The sequence below is a fragment of the Copadichromis virginalis genome, linkage group LG6 (genome assembly GCF_057382275.1).
Source record: "Copadichromis virginalis isolate Kocher_CV1m ecotype Utaka linkage group LG6, C_Virginalis_male_GT1.1, whole genome shotgun sequence".
Lineage (NCBI taxonomy): Eukaryota > Metazoa > Chordata > Actinopteri > Cichliformes > Cichlidae > Copadichromis > Copadichromis virginalis.
Genome location: NC_140623.1, coordinates 26,313,484 through 26,328,970, shown reverse-complemented (window position 1 = coordinate 26,328,970; position 15,487 = coordinate 26,313,484). Strand labels below are relative to the sequence as shown.

At 38.5% G+C, this 15,487-nt stretch overlaps 1 protein-coding gene across 1 annotated transcript; it reads right to left on the bottom strand.

Annotated features, from left to right (window-relative positions):
* Nucleotides 1-764: 764 nt before the first annotated feature.
* slc34a2a (solute carrier family 34 member 2a) lies at nt 765-13,537 on the bottom strand. Its single transcript, XM_085459508.1, has 13 exons — nt 13,420-13,537; nt 12,472-12,535; nt 12,271-12,381; nt 11,039-11,167; nt 10,635-10,778; nt 10,415-10,526; nt 6,110-6,302; nt 5,640-5,735; nt 5,431-5,551; nt 4,476-4,643; nt 4,271-4,387; nt 3,811-3,935; nt 765-2,304 (listed from the first exon to the last, which is right to left on the bottom strand). Exons 1-13 carry the CDS (start codon nt 13,441-13,443, stop codon nt 1,741-1,743), a joined length of 1,968 nt encoding a protein of 655 aa, XP_085315634.1. The 5' UTR covers nt 13,444-13,537; the 3' UTR covers nt 765-1,740.
* Nucleotides 13,538-15,487: the final 1,950 nt, after the last annotated feature.

The following is a 15,487-nucleotide window of genomic DNA, read 5'->3' as shown; positions in this document are numbered from 1 at the left end:
ACTCATAAATAAAATCAGCATTTTTATAGCAAAATTTCAAACAGCGAAAATCAACATGTCTGGGTGCAAGTATTTGACTGGCACTGTCACAGTTCCCTGTCTTGTGCCCTGATTTACAGCAGAAAAATAGTCAAATAAAAATTTCCCTTCATTTAAATAATGAAGGTAAAAACAATTAAAGTAGCAAGCTGCTTTAAGAAATGATGATGTCCTTTATAAGGTTAATAGAATTGCACTGATGTTTGCTGCATTTATGTCTTCAGCAAGGCCAAACGGATTTGATGTTAAAATCATAAACTTGCTAAATTATGAAGTATTAGTACTCCGAGATCTAAGTCATCATAGTTAATAACTCTAACCCCACTCTAATAGTATGCTGTGGAAAAAGTAAAGGAGGATCTTTCAGGAGAAAAAAATAAAAAAAAGACCCAAAACAAATATTACATATTCTGTGAAAAAAACACACATACACACATTCTGATTGGCTAGCCTTAGTGTTAGGGTTAGGTTTGGGGCCGCGATATGATGACTCTGAGAAACTAAAGTGGTTGGTTTTCATCCTTTCCTAGGATTTGCTGACATTAATATAATTATAGATTTCCACTAGTATTTCAAGGTCACTTCAGTTAACGATGTAACGTTTTAGTGCATTCGTCTACGCAGTCATTTCCTATGTTACACTACAATATGTCCATTAGTATGTTTCTTTGCATCACACACAGTCACACACATACAGTTGTGGTAGGAACTTTAAATACATCGTGGAGATTTTTGGATTTTTAATGATTTCTTGGAACTGCTTTTTCCATGGTGGAATGACAGCATACATCTTTAATGACAGTAAAAAATATCAATAGGGTGCACATGTTTGAATTTATTTTGGAATTTCTTCATCCACAAAGCGTCAAAATGACATATTTGATTAAATGTCCCTTATCAAGTTGCAGTCCGACCAGATACTTTTGGCATCCATCAGTCTTGGCAGAGTTTGGTTTAAATTGGCTGGTCTCCTGGCAAAAACCTGGCTTTTAAGCATAATCCATAAATTTGTGTTCTTAGGTTTGAAAGCCTCACCTTTAACCATCCAAACATACCTCTTGTCATTGTGATCAAACAGCTCAATCTTTGTGTCACCTGACCATAAAATTTGGCATTTGGCTTGTCCACGTGGGCAGCTGAAAATTGTAGATCAGTTGTTTAAGGTGTTGATTTTGGAGCAAGGACTTCTGTCTTGGTCAGCGCCGTCTCAGTCCATGGCAATGTAAAACATGCTTCAATTGTTCAGTTCCTACTGCTGGTTTTCCAGCAGTTTCCAGTTCATGGCAGGCTTGAGCCTTTGTGGTTTCTCAACATGTTCCTGAACAATTCCCTGTCATCTAAGGGGTGAGAGTTGGGGTCTTCTTCGAGAAGTTGGCAAAGTGGTGACAAATAACTTGTACTTACAGAGAATTGTTTGAATTGAAGAATTGAAAAAAGGCGTTTTAATAACATTGTACAACTATCAGCACAACCTAAATGAGTTTATGTATAATTTCGATCCTGTGTGGATTAGAGAAAATTCAAAATACATTCAAACTTGCACCCAGTTCTTGCTTTTTAAAGTCCTGTAAGTTGGCTTAATTCCCCCCTGGAAAAACAACAGTTAAAGAAATCATTAGAACTCCAACATCACAGTTACGTTCATGGCCATGACGAGTGCATGTAAACTTCTGACCACAACTGCACTTAAAATATCAAATCTCAAAGCGTGGTCATTTTCAGGATATTTAACTCTATTTTCATCCCATCTTCCGCTTCATTCTCTACACTCATTGCATGATTGTCATATACTGCTGTGTGTGTTGTCTTGTTATTTTCCAATTGTTCTGCTCTGTCTTCTTGGTCGTCGGATGCAGCTTGGCAGCATTTGCAGCAGCAACAGCATTTTGCGATTAAAACCCCAACTGCTTTGTCGTAGGGAGCCAGGGAGTGTGCCCATAGTGGGAGGAAGTCCCAGGATCGCAGGACTGCAGGCAGCCACCCAGGTTTCCGCTTTTGTAGTATGTTGATCACAATGATTATGATCAACATGATGAGTAGAGGAACACCCACGCCCACCAGTACCTTCCAGCCAGCCAGCGACAGGGCGAAAATGAGAAGCGGTAAAACGAAGAAGCAGCAGATGATGTAGACTACAGCAAACCAGCGGTACTTGCCCGTGATGTTGCCCAGACCTTTAGCCAACCGGATAGGGACGCGGGTAAATGGAATGGGATACCACAGAATGATGCCAGAGATGTTGAACAGGAAGTGCACGAGGGCAATCTGAATTGTTAACAAACAACAAGCATCAGTGCTTGCTACAAATTCAGAGTAAAAAATGTAATCTTTTACAGGTTGATAATTTCCTGATAAGTTTCTTTTTTATTGAAAATAAATGATTTGGCACGAGATGTCAGAGCCACAAAGATACTGGTCACTTTATTAGGTACACCTTGCTTGGACTTCAATTCTTCCTGACATGGATTCAACAAGATTCAGAGATTTTGGTCTATATTGACGAAAGCATCGTACAACCTCTGCAGATAGGTCAGCTCCACATCCATGATATGAATTTCTCATTCTGCCACATCCTAAAGGTGCTCTATTTGATTGATATCGGGTAACTGAGGAGGCTGGGATGAGTACAGTGAACTCATTGTCACGTTCAAGAAACCAGTTTGACATAGTTTGAGCTTTATGACATGGTGTGTTATCCTGCTGGATGCAGCCAGCAGAAGATGCTCAGTTGGTACTAGGGGGTCAAAATGTGCCAAATATCTCCCACCCCATTTCAACACTACGACCAGCCTTACTCTTTGATGTAAAGCACAATGGAGCCATGTATGTTGTTTACAGCTAATTCTGTCCCAACCATCTGAATGTCGCAGAACCTGTGTGAACTGTAATCTCAGTTTCCTGTTCTTAGCGGACAGGAGGGGCATCTGGTGTGGTCCTCTGCTGCTGTAGCCAATCTGCTTCAAGGTTCGATGTGGTGTGCATTGAGAGTCGTTAATTGGTGGTTATTTAAATTGTACCTATCAGCTTGAAGCAGTATGGCTATTCTCCTCTGACCTATTTTTTATGTAGTTGTTGGGAAAATCCCAGTAGTTTCTCAAATATGCAGACCAGCTCATCTGGCACCAACAAGTCGAGATTACTGAAATCACCCATAATTGAAATGAGCTCATTTTGTTAATCAATTATAAGATTTCTCACTTTTAACATTTGTTATCTTATCTATGCTTGGAGTTGTGAATAAAATACTGGCTCATGTGATTTGAAAGTCTTTTAGTTTTCATTTTGTTCAAATTTAAAGAACGGCCTTTTCTGGATAGTATTAACAAGTAGTTGATAAGGTGTACCTAATGAAGTGTCCAGTAAGTTTATATTTCCAACAGCTGTTTCCACAACGATTTGTCCCAAATTTTCATGGAGGCACCCAATTTCTCCCTCAAACCACAAATTTAAAGTTCAGCTAAATGTCACAGTTGAATAAAAATTAAATTAGTTGGATAAAATATTATTATTATTATTAGGGTAAAATTAGTCATTTGGATTTTTGCAGACCTTAATATGTAGGTAACCATAGGAAATATGTTAAATAGCAAATATGACATAATTTCTCATGAGAAGATGTACCTGCAATGATATTTAAATTATTATAAATTAAGAAAATGATTTTTTAGTACAGTATAAAACCTTAGAAAGGCTTGTAGTGGTTCTAAATACAATTACTGACACATTTAATGTTAACCAGGACAGGAGAGTGTTTTTGTGGGAATGACTGACCTGTAGAGCGTCAGCCAGAGTTTCTCCGGGACTAGCCATGGCTGCCAGAATGGCTGTGGTGGTTGTGCCGATATTTGAACCAAGACACAGTGGGTACGCTCTCTCTATACTGATGACACCAATGCCTATTGAATTAAAAACGACATGGTTGGAATACATATTTTCACCATGTGTCTGACAACCATCACTATCTGCTTCACCATGATATTACAGTCATTAGATTTAGGTCCTGGTCATTATGGATAAACAAAAATATCAAGAAAAGAACAATACTCCTTTCAGACAGATTCTGTCCTTTACTGCCTAAAAAGTCACATAAAGAAGACAAACAAGATATAGAAATCTTTAGAAAAAAATATTCAGAAGGAAACAAATATTTTCAATCGTGCATCAATGCTGTTTTTAATAATAAATACATGGAGGTGATAGAAGTAATGGATGAATGCATAATTAACCTCACCAACTAGTGGCGTAATGGCAGAAGTGAACACTGAGCTGCTCTGCACGATGAAGGTCATTCCAGCACCGACTAAAATGGCGATGTAGCCCGTGACCCAACCGAAGGGAAATGGGAAATCTGTGCAGATACAAGAACATTCATGTATTATTCTACACATCACATCCAGTTTTTTTTTACAGAATTTATAGAGTGCAGTGATGCTCACTGGTGTTGAGGACTTTCTTGATGACAACAGCCACCTGTCCCTTCAGCATAGAGTTGAGCAGCTTGACTATGAGGATCAGGCAGGAGCAGAGCACGAGCAGAGAGAGAGCCAGCAGAATCAGACCCACCGCCATATCAGACAGATTCACATCCACAAAGAGGTGTGTACCTGGCAACACACAGAAACACGCACATAATTACAAGAAAGAAATACACAATGTGGACAAAACTACTGGCCTACATGTCTTAACATGTCTTTGAATTCAAGTGTTTCATTCAGCCTCATTGCCACAGGAGTGTAAAAATGTTTATAGGTCTACCATTATAAACATTTGTAAAAGAATGGGCCCACTGAATTTGAGTAAGGTACTGCAATGCAATGCAACAAGTCAGTTTGTAACATTTTTCTTTCCCACGATCAAGTCGAAGTAGTTTTGTTGCAAAGTGGAAGCATTCGGGAAACACAGCAACTCAGCCTTAAAGAGGTAGACCTGATAAACTGAGTGCTGAGGAGCGTGGTGCATAAAAGTCACCGGTGCTCTACTGATGCAATAACTGAACAGCTCATTACCTCTGGCATTAACATCAGCACAAAAACTGTGTGCTGGAAGCTTCATGGCATGAGTCTCCAAGCTGAAGCAGCTCCTGTAGGTATAATGTGTAGGTGTCCCACTACTTTTGTTCATATAATGTTGTAGTAACTTTTGTATGCAATTTACTGATAGACTCACAGTGCTATTAGTAAATTGCACTATTATTATGATGACATCTGATGTATATCTAATGTATATATATGTATATGAGATGCTTAATCTGGGCAGACTACTGTCCCACAAGGACAATGAAAAGTACACAGTTCAATCCAAATGTCTCTACAAGGAGACTGTCTATCATATTGTGATGGAAACATTATTCCTTTATTTACATAATTAAATTAAAGTAAATAGTGGTCTTACATTTCTTTATATTGTATGTCTGAGAAATGTTCTTTAGCGTGAAGGTATAATTGCCATCAACCCAGCACAGAGAAGGAGAGGTACAGTTCTCTGGACCAGGAACTGTGACATTCATTAAGGTCTGAAACAGGGTGGAAAACATATATTCAGCATTTAATTCTTAGTTCTTTGGAGTATATTTGGATATATTTGACATGCTTTGGTCTTACTGTGTTGGTGAAGGTTTGGCACCATCTCTTTATGAGGCTCTTGTTTTTAGCTTCTGGATCGTTGGTGGCAATCCCACTAATCACAGATGCATCCAGCTGAGTCAGAAGGAAAAAGGGAGGAGGAAATAAACTGTGAACTATAAACCATGAGAGATAACAGTCTTATATATGAGCATCTTATCTGTCTGATAATGTTAAGAGTGTGAAAAAAAGCAATAGACTACAGACATTCATGTCAGCATTCATCTTTCAGGAAATGAATCGTGCTACTTAATACTTTGTGTTCTCAATGTCATTTTAGATAGAGGTGAAATTCTGCTGTTATATATAGATGTTATGCATGGCCACTCTTACTGTATCATCCAGGCCTGTCAAGCATGTTTTTTCACCTTATTGATGACCAAAAACTGAATAAGGCAGCTGCATGTTTGTTTGTTATTTGGAAAATTAAGATAATAATGACATCTTACCTCTATGATTGATTCAGTGAGGGGGTCAGTGATCACATTTAACAGATCTGGGGCCTCTCCACTCTGGATTTCGAATGAATCAGTGATGAGCTTGGTGACCACAAACAAGTAACCACTGGCTACCTCCAGAGGCAGCAGCACCAACACTGAGAGCCAGTTAAAGAAGTCGTGCACTGTGGCCCCTGCGAAAGCTCTAAGTGTATAATGAAACACAAAAGCAAGACAACAATGACCTTTGATCTTTTTGATGAAAGCGTGATATCACTGCTTTCCAGGTAAAGAATTCTAGAGTCATAAAATAAAAATTAATTAACTATTTTGTTTGTTGATTTATTTATTTTTTATTAAATATTACATGGTTAATTTTGTATTTATTTTATTTCCCGGAGGCCTAAGAATCTCAGGTTGAAAAGAAGGCTGTTTGTCAGTTACATAGTAGCAGGTTATTGGAGTTCAAAGAGCTTCAGAGGTAAGATAATAATACAGATAATAAGAGAGTAATAAAACAGACCGATTAATATTCATTTACAGCTAAGTAAACAAGTCAAGAAAAGAACAAATCATCATAAAATGAAATAAAATTCACAGGATTAGTTATCTAAAATTGAATGCAGATAACAGTATCCATAAAAATACAATAAAGTAATTCTGGCGGAAATATGTATAACTTCACAGTAAGTTCATCACACTTTTAATTTATCTATGTTCATCTTTTTAGGACAGATCATCACATCTTGCAAAAGTTTTGCGAGATCTCGCAAAACAAACTCGGGATCTCGCAAAAGTTTTGCGAGATCTCGCAAAACTTTTAGCCGCATTCTTCGGACGCCGGCTCGAAGCCGACGGGGAGGTCGAGGCACGATGTGCCGGGAAAGCTGTGTTCCTCCCGGCTGTAGTGGGTCTCGACCTCCCGTTAGCTCGAAGCTAACGGGAAGAATGCGGCTAAAACTTTTGCGAGATCTCGCAAAAGTTTTGCGAGATCCCGAGTTTGTTTTGCGAGATCCCGAGTTTGTTTTGCGAGATCTCGCAAAACTTTTGCGAGATCCCGAGATAGTTTTGCGAGATCTCGCAAAAGTCTGTCTTAATTTTTTTTTCTCCCATGTCCCCTGCAGGGCTCCGTAAAAAATAAACAAAACCGCTCAATTACTTTTAGAAATGTTAGGAGCATTGATCTATCAGCTCTTTCCCATGGCATTAACAACTTACCTACCATTGATGCCTCAGCTTCCATAGACTATAACACTATAACAATGAACTTATCAACCTCTTAGATACCTTGGCTCCCCAAAAAACTCGGACTGTTTCTTTCTGATACTCATCTGAACTTCGCCAACTTAAAGCTACTGGACGCTGCCTGGAACGTCTATCCAGGAAAACAGGACTTACTATTCACAAAGACATGTATCTCAGTCATATACAACACTATAAAGAAGCTATTCATCATGCTAAATCTGCTTACTACACCTCTGTTATTGAATCCGCTGAAGGAAACACTCGCACTTTGTTTTCTACATTGCATAATATTGTTAAACCCCAGATACCTTTGCCATACATACACACTCTGCCACAGTTTGCAACAAATTTATGGACTTTTTTTACACCAAGATTGAGACTATTCATCAGCAATTGCCCTCGTCCTGTGAAATGGTCAATTGTTCTATCTGCATTTTTTGTCCTTCTCAGCTGTCATCCTCTCTATCCAATTTTGAACTTCCCACAATAACTCAGCTATCTTCCATAATTACTAACTTAAAGTCATCATCATGTAAACTTGATCCACTGCCAACAAATCTTGTTAAACTCTCATTCCCGTCTCTTGCCCCACTGATTGCTAATATCGCACACTCCTCTCTTATATCTGGTTCTGTTCCTTCTTCTCTTAAAACTGCAATAATAACTCCAATACTGAAAAAGAATGGTTCAGATCTCTCCAATCTAAAAAATTTCAGGCCAAGTTCAAATCTCCCTTTCCTAGCAAAAATTCTTGAAAAGCAAGTGGCTGCACAGGTTCATCATCATCTCATTGGAAATAACTTGTATGAACAGTTTCAGTCCGGCTTCCGTTCATGTCACAGTACAGAAACAGCCCTAGTAAAAATCACCAATGATCTTTTGCTTGTAGCTGATTCTGGACTTATATCCATTCTCATTCTCCTTGACCTTACAGCAGCTTTTGTCCCACCGCATCCTCCTTCATAGATTAGCATCTATTGGCATCAATGGTACAGTACTCACCTGGTTTACTTCTTATCTCTCTGGCCGCTCACAGTTTGTTCAATTACAGTTCAGTATCTACTCCAGTTAATTCCGGTGTACCCCAAGGCTCTGTCCTGGGTCCTTTACTTTTTTATCATCTATCTCCTACCCCTAGGTAATATTTTTAGGAAGCATAACATCCAGTTTCACTGCTACGCAGATGACACCCAGCTCTACCTATCCTCCAAACCCACAGCTACTCTCCCACCCACATCCATTTCTGACGGTTTAAGTGAAATCAAGGTCTGGTTTACTCACAACTTTCTTAAACTTAATGGCAATAAAACAGAATTAATTTTAATAGGCACCAGATCAAAACAGTTCCAACCAGTCTTTCGTTATCCATTGATAACTCTGTTGTCACACCCTCCCCTCGGGTTAAGAGTCTTGGTGTCATCCTCGATAGCACTCTGTCCTTCACAGCACATATAAATAATATCAGTACCGCCATACTTGTCAATGCTCTTGTCACATCTCATCTGGATTACTGTAATTCTCTTCTCTATGGTTTACCTCATAAATCCCTCCATAAACTGCAGTTGGTTCAAAATACAGCTGCTCGTATTATTTCCAGAACTAGATCCACTGAACATATAACACCTGTTCTTAAACAGCTCTATTGGCTTCCAATTCACCTCCGTGTCAATTTCAAGATCCTGCTTCTCACTTTCAAAGCGCTTCATAACTTTGCTCCTCCATATCTATCCGATCTTCTCCATACATACTCACCCCTCCGTACACTCCGCTCTTCTTCAGCTTCCCTTCTGTCAGTTCCACCTGCTCGCCTGACTACCATTAGACTCAGAGCCTTTAGTTGTTCTGCCCCGAGACTTTGGAATGCACTTCCACTTGCTCTCCAGACCACACACTGTCTCACCACTTTTCAATCACGTCTCAAGACTCATCTATTTAGAATTGCATACACCTGATCCGTCTGAGTCCATTTTTACCTTGCCCAGTTTTTATATTTGCCTTTATACTTTTATGACTGTTTATGTCTAAATTTTATCTACCATGTTTGCTATATATACATTTTTCTTATCTTTTTTTATGGTATTGTTTACGTGTTACTGTAAGGTGACCTTGAGGGTCTGAAAGGTGCCTATATATAAAATTTATTATTATTATTATTATTATTATTATTATTATTATTATTATTATTACATGTATTTATCATTGGCATGAATGCCATGGTAATTTTTGGCTTTAATGACTTCATTGAACTGTTCTTCTTTCAGGGTGGAATGATTGTACAGAATACATTTTACTGACTTTAAATGTTAAAAAAAAAATAAAAGCAAGAATTTTTTGATCATGAGAGACTACGGCTGATAATTTCTCTTTGCCAGCAAAGAAGAAGAACTGTAGAGTTCTGGAGGAAGTCCCAAACTGTTACCCGGGATGAGAAGACATTGCTTAAGATATTCTGGAAAAAGCCTGCCATGAACTAGAAACTTCTGAAATACCACATAACGGTCAGTGAAGTGAGTATTATGTCGCCATGGACTGAGACCTTCAACACCACCCCCATATGGTGAAGCAAAGGAGAAGCTAAAGGTCCTACACATTCTCTAACTTCATCTCAAAGCAACAGCTAGATGGTTGAAACTTGGAAACAGTTGGACGTTCACACATCAAAACTAGTTTTGGAGTGGATAAAGTATATATTTGATCCTGCGTATATAGTTTTGACCATGTGTAGATTACAGAAAATTCAAATTTATGCACTCAATCCTTTTTTTAAGTCAGTAAAGATGTATTCTGTACAATAAGTTCACTCTGGAAAAAGAGCAGTTAAAAGAAAACATGGAAATCCCCGAATAACCATACATCGATGCCCATGATGAGTGCATGTAAACGTCTGAACAGAGCTATAATTCATCAGGGTGTTCCTCTAGATACCGTGGGAGAATGCCCACAAGATTCGCAAGGTATATATTTCTGTATATTACTACAATATAATGAAGAACACACACATATTTTCTCCTGGGTTACTTTTTTCTGTTTAGCAGAAGGAAAGGAAGCTTCCATGATGCACAAATTCATTACCTCCGAAAAGTGTTGCGTTCACCAGCCTGCGTCATGGCGACTAGAGTGTTTGTGACCGAGGTGCCGATGTTGGTGCCCATGATGATAGGAACGGCTACCTGAACTGTTAACACTGTGGAGACACAAAGACCTCCTTCAATATCATCCTCACTCATGATGAGTTTTCTATGCATGGATGTGTCTCTGTATGTGCTGGTAGAGGGGAGAAGTTCATACTCACAACCAGACGAGACCATGCTGACAACTATGGAGGAGGAAGTGGATGAGCTCTGGACCAGCAGGGTGACCAGAACACCAATGACTAAACCAGCCAGAGGGTTGGACAAAATTTCGTTGTCCTGAAAGATGTCACCTGCCGTTTTACCTGGACCAGGTGAAAAGTAGAGAGTGAACATTTTCACATTCATACCATATTTTATTTTTGAATATAAAAATATTATATATTATGCTTGGGATTGGTGATCGGGTACATTTTAAACAGTAGTAGAACTGAGTACTGCTAAAGGTGACTTGCACAGTGTCTTAAAAACAAGATGTCTGCTGTGGTAAAAGGACTATAGCTTGCAAGTTTATTGCTCAATATTACATTAACTCACAGCTTCTGATAAGTTTAAGAGTGAGTACCTCCCACAAGCTGGAAAGCTGAGCTCAGGATGTCAAGAGAACAGACGAACATATAGAGGAAACCTAAAAGCAGAATCAGCTTCCCCACTGATATCAGCACTCTGAGGACCTTCCCTTTGGTATCCAGAGCTGAAACAAAGAGAAAGAGACAAAGCAAAATATACAAGATCAACATGTCTGAAATAACTGACTGAAAAAAAGCACTATTACACAAAAATACACCTTACTCCCCCCCCCCTTCTTCTTTATTGTAAACTCTATAGTCCAGTGGAGGAGGAGGGTAACAACTAAGTGAATATAGTAATTCATGTATATTTTTTAGTGCTGTCAGCGTTAATCTCGTGGGGCTGCACGGCGTTAATGCGTTAACGACCTAACCACGCTAACACATTGACGCCGTGCAGCCCCACGCAGTAACTCGCTAACGGAGATTTGCCACGTTAATGCGGTTATGGCGTTAACATCATTTTAACAAGACTAGCGCTGACAGCACTAATAATTTTATATACTAGTAGTATTATGTTCTATAATTTTAGAGTTCATCTTAACCTCTATTGCAGTCAAAGCAAATTTACCTAATTTATCTTATCTGAACAGGACGTTTGTTCACTGCTATCACTAACACTACCATTTATTACTGGTACACTGTTCAAGTAATCAGATCAATGTTTGAACTTCTTAAAATGAGGTAATGATGATCCAGAAGCAAACTAGAGTTTGTATTAATGTTTTAAAACATGAAAACCTTTTATGTCTTATTCTTTTAGTTTTATACAGATCAACACTTAAAGCTGTTTTTAAATAAATATTTACAAAATCATCAAACTTACAGACAAACTCGAAATATGAAACAAGTGTTTGCAAAAGCATTTACACCTTTAATAGGACACACTGAATATTAACACACTGAAAATTAATATGGTGTACATGAGGAAAAACTCCTAAACACATAAACTTATTGGGGGGGGGGGGTTCACTTTGTTTAAAAATCAAATATAAAAGCTTCTCAGTGACTATTTTAATTATCACTGTAACAAACAGTAACTCTTTAGCTGCAGGACTTTGTGTTTTACTGCAGCTCTTTATGGTGTGATGTACAGGTAATGTTCTTAATCACTAGGCCTGATTTGTAAATGCAATAGTTATTAACAATGTGCTCATCTTATCAGGACTGTCTTATCACAGTCCTTGATGAGACATTGCTTGTACTATTAGAAACAACGAGTCTACACCTGACCACGGGACACCCGCGTCCTTCAGTTCTGGTAGGTCCCATGGATCTGTCTCCTCCGGCTCATCCACGATCAGAGCCGCAGTGGAATGTGCAGGGCTCGCTTTGATTTCTATAAACATGAGAAAAAAGACCATTTTTGTCCTGCTGCACACACACATGTAATTCTGATTAAATCAATCAGTAGCTTTTCCTTACACACCTTTACTTTTATATCCATTTTTCTCATCGTTGTCTTCCTTACATTTGTTTTTTGTAGCCATTTGCTGAAAAAAAATCAGATTCATTTTCACTCATTTAGCTTTAGTCATTCTCAAACTATTCTTTAGCATAAATAATACTTAAATTATATCAACGCTATTGTAATATTTAGATAACACAAAGAAAAAACTCCATATTATACATAAACTGTAAAGTAGCTTGCTGTTATCCCTAAATGCAGCAAGCTTTTACACAGAATGATGCATTGCTATGTAAAATTTCCTCTATTTTTGCTGCAATTTGTTAGAGTGATGATTGCCGTTAACTAACAATGCAGCAAACTAAGCATAGATACAGAAAACCTCATTCAGCTGTATCGGCTCCTCGCTTTTAAACTAATTTTCTCTAGCAGGTATTGGCTTCAGGAATAACACACACACACACACATCTTGTCTCATGCCATGTATTGATACATGTATTGATCTTTGTGTCACATTTGTCTAAGCTGTGCCCTGTTTTCTATCATTACTTGTTCATAAGAGGATTACTGCACAGCTAATATTGAACGTCAGTTTTAGTTTTCACATGCTGGGCTTCAGTGGACCACATCCAATCATTTTCAGACTTAATTTCAGTGTTTTCTGTTCTGAATTCCAGCTCAGTAACAATAAACGTGTTTTTTTTCCACATGAATTAAGAGCCACATGCATACACAGCAGTATGTATGTTAAAACATATTTTAAGAATTTATAAATAAATATAATTTAAAAATCTCCACACATCCTCGTATTACCATACAAATGTTGCAGTTCATGAACTCTTGACCCATACTGATTCTCCCAATCCATCATATAATTTTATTAACTTAAATACTCCAGTTTTGCATTCAGTTTTCAGTTAACAGCAGCAAAAATAATTAGAAGATTGACTGAGACATGTCTGTCCTCACCTGTGGCGGGTGTAGTGTGTCCATCCTTCCCGTGCACTTTTTACTTCAGCCTCCGGTTTAAAAATGCTGCCTTTGTGCAGATAAAAAAATGTGATGTGCAGTGTTCACATCACTGGGAACACTTCCGTCACGATGATAAGATAAACACACCTTCCAAACTTTGATTATTCTTACCTGACTCGGCTTTAATCTTTTTGTCAGTGGTGTTGCAATCCAACTCACATTGTACCTGATAAGTCTCAGGCTGGTGGCGTCAGCTTTCAACTGCACCTCCACACCTGCTGCTAAACTTACCCTACCGATGTACTTTGTACATTTTGCACGCAAAACTCATAATCAGTTCTGTTTGCGTGTCCCGTTTGGAAATATGATCATCCATTTAAAACATGAACTCTTAAAGCAAAAACTCTGTGCTTAATTTAGCTGTTAAAAAAAATAATTCTTCGTTGCATGTCTCATGCACAGCTCTCAGAGTGAGGATATCTCCAGCTGGTGGACCCTGAGATTAACATGGGAAAGAGGTGACAGACACAATGGATGCCCTGACAAAGATTTATTTATACCACACAGGGCAGTGGGGTGTGATCATTGACTGTATTGGGGATGGGGTGGGTCTATAATGTCATACAAGTCCAACTTGAGTGTATTTTTGGAGCATTTTTGGATAGAAATTATTGATTTTCCTAATCCAGCTACCCATTGGTCAATATTTCAAACTGCCAGTGAATTAAGTTTAGCTCCATAAAACTCTTCATAACAAACAAAAAAAGTCAATCTGCGCCAGAGTGATGCACTGAATCTCCATGGTAGCTGCGCCAGCATGGGAACCCAGAATCCACTGCTCTAGTGCACAACAAGCCCCTGTGGGACATTTCCATGTATCCTTCCCATCTGACCAAATGCTCTGTTGCTAATTTATTAGGTTCAGCTTGTCAATGTGGATGTACATGAAATAAATATGAACTCATAATTTTCCATTTTAAAGAAGTGCTAATTTGATTTTTTTGAAGCACTTTCAACAAATACTGAACACCTTAACTTTCATAAAGGAATTCTGTGTAAGAGGACTGCTTTAGTAGACATAATTGATTTTAGATAGATTAACCAAGCAAATGTGTAACTGTTTTTTTGTTTTTTTGTTTTTTTGTTTTTTGTTTTTTTTTGGGGGGGGGGGGGGGGGGGGTGAAATGGGGGTAGTTAATATGAATCCAAAAAACAAACCAAAGTGCCACAGTTAACTCAGCAAGTAATTTGTACCTATACCACAGCTTAGAGCTACTTGGGTGGCCCAGTTATGTAACAGTGTGGTTAGCTCAAGTAACTCTGCAGTGACCTAATGAAACCGTTGCCAGTATTGATTGTCCCAGAAGCCAAGCTGTGCCCCTCTGCAACCCAGTGCACTGAGGTGCCCGTCTGGTTGTCCCAAAAGCCCACAAATTACAACTCCCCAGCTACAGTTCTAATTGGCTGATTATGCCTTAGCATTCCAGTTTGGCCTTACCCCTAAACAGGAGCACCTCCATCGCACACCAACACAGTTAAGGCACATATACCCTTTAGCCTTGCATCTCCTGCCATGCAGTAAAACCAAATGGAAGATAACTAAGGTGACAAAGGATACAACTGACATTGTCTTTTAGTTTTCTTTTACTTTTATTGGTTGTGGTCTCTCTTCTGCTGTACTTATTTTGAACATGCTTAGGATAAAAAGATTCACAGGCTTGATCTTCTCCTTAATAGAAGCATTAAAAGACCTTTGATGCATATATGTGCCTCTACATGGCATGTCCTTCTGAAAACCAAGTAAACAATTATGTTTTAGTTGAACTTCTTTTGTGATGTCCCGCCTATTTGGAGATGAAAGAGGCCACCCAAACACATGAGATATCATTGGAAAAGCCAGGATGTTCTCTTTTGAACACAACGGGGCTTATTATGGTAGCTCAAATATGTCCAAAGACATAGAACAAAAACAATTGTCCATTAAAGAGGACATAAATTAATAGGCTGGTTCTCAGGAGGATGTGAGGCAAAGTCTTTTTCAGTTTACAAGTGCAACAGCATCATC